We start from the raw sequence: 2,563 nt of genomic DNA, 5'->3' as shown, positions 1-2,563 counted from the left end.
CTCCTTCCCTCCCCTGCTCCTTCCCCCTGGTCTTAATAGCTAAATTGTTGCCTCCTGTTTTTCTCTGAGGCCAGGAAACCTCACTTCTCTTTACGGAGGAAGAAGAAAGAAGAAGAAGAGATTGGATTTATATCCTGCCCTTCACTACCCAAGGGACAGCGGCTTACAAACTCCTTTCCCTTCCCCTCCCCACCACAGACACCCTGTGAGGTAGGTGGGGCTGAGAGAACTCTGACAGAGACTGCTCTTTGTTCAAGAACAGCTATGCCAGAATTCTGGCTTGCCCAAGGTCACCCAGCCAGGTGCAAGTGGAGGAGTGGGGAATCAAACCCGGTTCTCCCAGATTAGAGTCCGCGCACTTAACCACAACACCAAACGGACACGATCTTCAGGAGTTCGCTAACAGGCAGTGGATTTATTCCCGCTTCAAGAACCTGCACTGGTAATGGGAGGCACAGCAAAACAAAAACCCATCTTACTAAGAAGTCGCCGGAGACCACCAAAGCCATCTTGTCATGGATGAAGGATGCCTGGAAATGCTGAGGCGAGTCACAGCCAAACAAGGCTTCCCCACTGCCCGCCATACTGTTGTCGCTACTGCCGGAAGATTTGAGGATTTCACTGCAAGAGAAGTTCAGAAGAATGAGGGGGGGGGGGGGCTCCTGAGCCACAGACTGGCCAACCAGCTCCTAAATAGGCTTTCTGAAAACGTCAGCCACCTGCTTCCCACCTGCAAATGGCCACAGGCTTCTCTCTGTGCCAGCTAGTATTCCCCGCTCTGGGTTTGGAAATTTCTGGAGATTTGAGGGTGGAGCCTTGGGTGGATAATGTTTGGGGAGGAGATGGATCTCAGTGGGGAATAATGCCACAGAGGCCACAATAGGGATGGGTATGAGCTGGCTCACTAACAAAAGTTTGTGATGAATTTTGGCCAGCTTGTAGTTCACGAAGTGATGTTTGTGAACTGACAAGCCACCACAAACTTCCACAAATTTTTAAGGCAGTTCATGGCAGTTCGTGAAGATCAGAAACCAGGGGTTTAAATGTCTCCAAGTCATTTAAACCCCTGCTTTCTGCTCTTCACGAAAAACAGCTGAGTGGCGGGGGGCAGAAAGCAGGGGTTTAAATGGTTTGGAGCCATTTTGGTGTAGTGGTTAAGTGCGTGGACTCTGATCTGGGAGAACCGGGTTTGATTCCCCACTCCTCCACTTGCACCTGGCTGGATGACCTTGGGCAAGCCATAGTTCTGATAAGAGCTATTCTTGAAAAAGAGCAGTTTCTGTCAAGAGCTCTCTCAGCCCCACGTATCTCACAGGGTGTCTGTTGTGCGGAGGGGGAGGGAAAGGAGTTTGTAAGCCGCTCTGAGACACCTTTGGGTAGTGAAGGGCGGGGTATAAATCCAATCTCTTCTCTTCTTCTTCTTTAAACCCCTGCTTTCTGCTCCCCGCCACTCAGCTATTTGGTTTAAATGGTGAAAAGCAGATGGGAGCAGAAAGCAGGGGACGCAAACTGATTATGAACTTGTTCAGTTTGCGAACCAGCCTCCCAGTTGGTATCAGTTTGTGGTTCAGTTTGTGGTTTAGCCATGAAACAAACCACAGAAATGTGTTTCCGGGCCATCCCTAGTCCACATTCCTAAGTCGTCACTTTCTCCAGAGGATCTGATCTCAGTTGTCTCGAGATCAGTTGTAATTCTGGGAGGTCTCCAGGTCCGATCTGGAAGTCGGCAGCCCTAGCACGAGCTGAGCTGGTGGGGCAGTGTGGACCATTTGGCAATGGAAGGTCAAGCAGGAACCCACAGGGCCAGGCCTGCCCCCCCACCCCCACTCCTTCATACCAGATCTCAGTCTCCCCGAGGATGGTCATGTCGTCCGACAGGAGTTGGCTCGCAAAGCCTATATTCACCGCCGTCTCTGAAACCGCAAAGCAGACCCCAAATGGAATGTGAAGGCCAGAGCACGAGCCAAAACAGCCTGGCAGCCTCCACCCCTGGACCTCCTGGTTAGGTAAACCAAGAAATGCTTTCAGTCCGGCCTACTCTCCAACACGTCAGGCTGGCATTCACATCATCTACCATCCAATTCTGGTTTTCAACTGGAGATCCCGAGGATCAAACCTGGGACCTTCTGCACGCCAAGCGGGAGATCGGCCACTGTGACGTGGCCCTGCCTCTTTTACAGCCTGCACAGCCCAAATTAACCAGAGCTTTTCAGAACTTGGTCGCCAATTAGGGTTGGCCATGGTTACTATGTGAATGGGAAACCACCAAGGAAGATCAGTTTCAGATGCATAGCCATCGGGGGTCATTTCATAGAAAAAGAGGTGAAGGAGCTCATTAGCATAACTAATTAGCATAACATATTTGCATATGCCACACCCCCTGACATCACCGGAGGTTTGTCAGAAGGCAACACCCACTGCTTAGGCTCCACTGGACTGTTTTGGATTGCTAGCTGGGGGGGGGGACGCGCAGATTTGCCCTTGCAGAGGAGGGAGAGCTTGTACCTGAAGGTGGGGGGGGGACGCGCAGATCTGCCCTAGCAGAGGAGGGAGAGCTTGTACC

General features: G+C 51.5%; 1 protein-coding gene across 1 annotated transcript in view; it reads right to left on the bottom strand.

Annotated features, from left to right (window-relative positions):
- ATP8B3 (ATPase, aminophospholipid transporter, class I, type 8B, member 3) overlaps window positions 1-2,563 on the bottom strand; it is a gene marked incomplete at its 5' end in the record, with an annotated part of 76,862 nt that overhangs the window by 23,260 nt on the left and 51,039 nt on the right. The window contains 2 exons of the mRNA XM_015410569.1: window positions 480-621; window positions 1,838-1,913. Of these exons, the coding sequence (XP_015266055.1) occupies window positions 480-621; window positions 1,838-1,913 (218 nt within the window). The remainder of the gene's footprint in view (window positions 1-479; window positions 622-1,837; window positions 1,914-2,563) is intronic.

The sequence above is a fragment of the Gekko japonicus genome, unplaced genomic scaffold (genome assembly GCF_001447785.1).
Source record: "Gekko japonicus isolate JY-2015 unplaced genomic scaffold, Gekko_japonicus_V1.1 scaffold3619, whole genome shotgun sequence".
Classification (NCBI taxonomy): domain Eukaryota; kingdom Metazoa; phylum Chordata; class Lepidosauria; order Squamata; family Gekkonidae; genus Gekko; species Gekko japonicus.
This window is presented reverse-complemented; position numbering and strand designations above follow the sequence as displayed.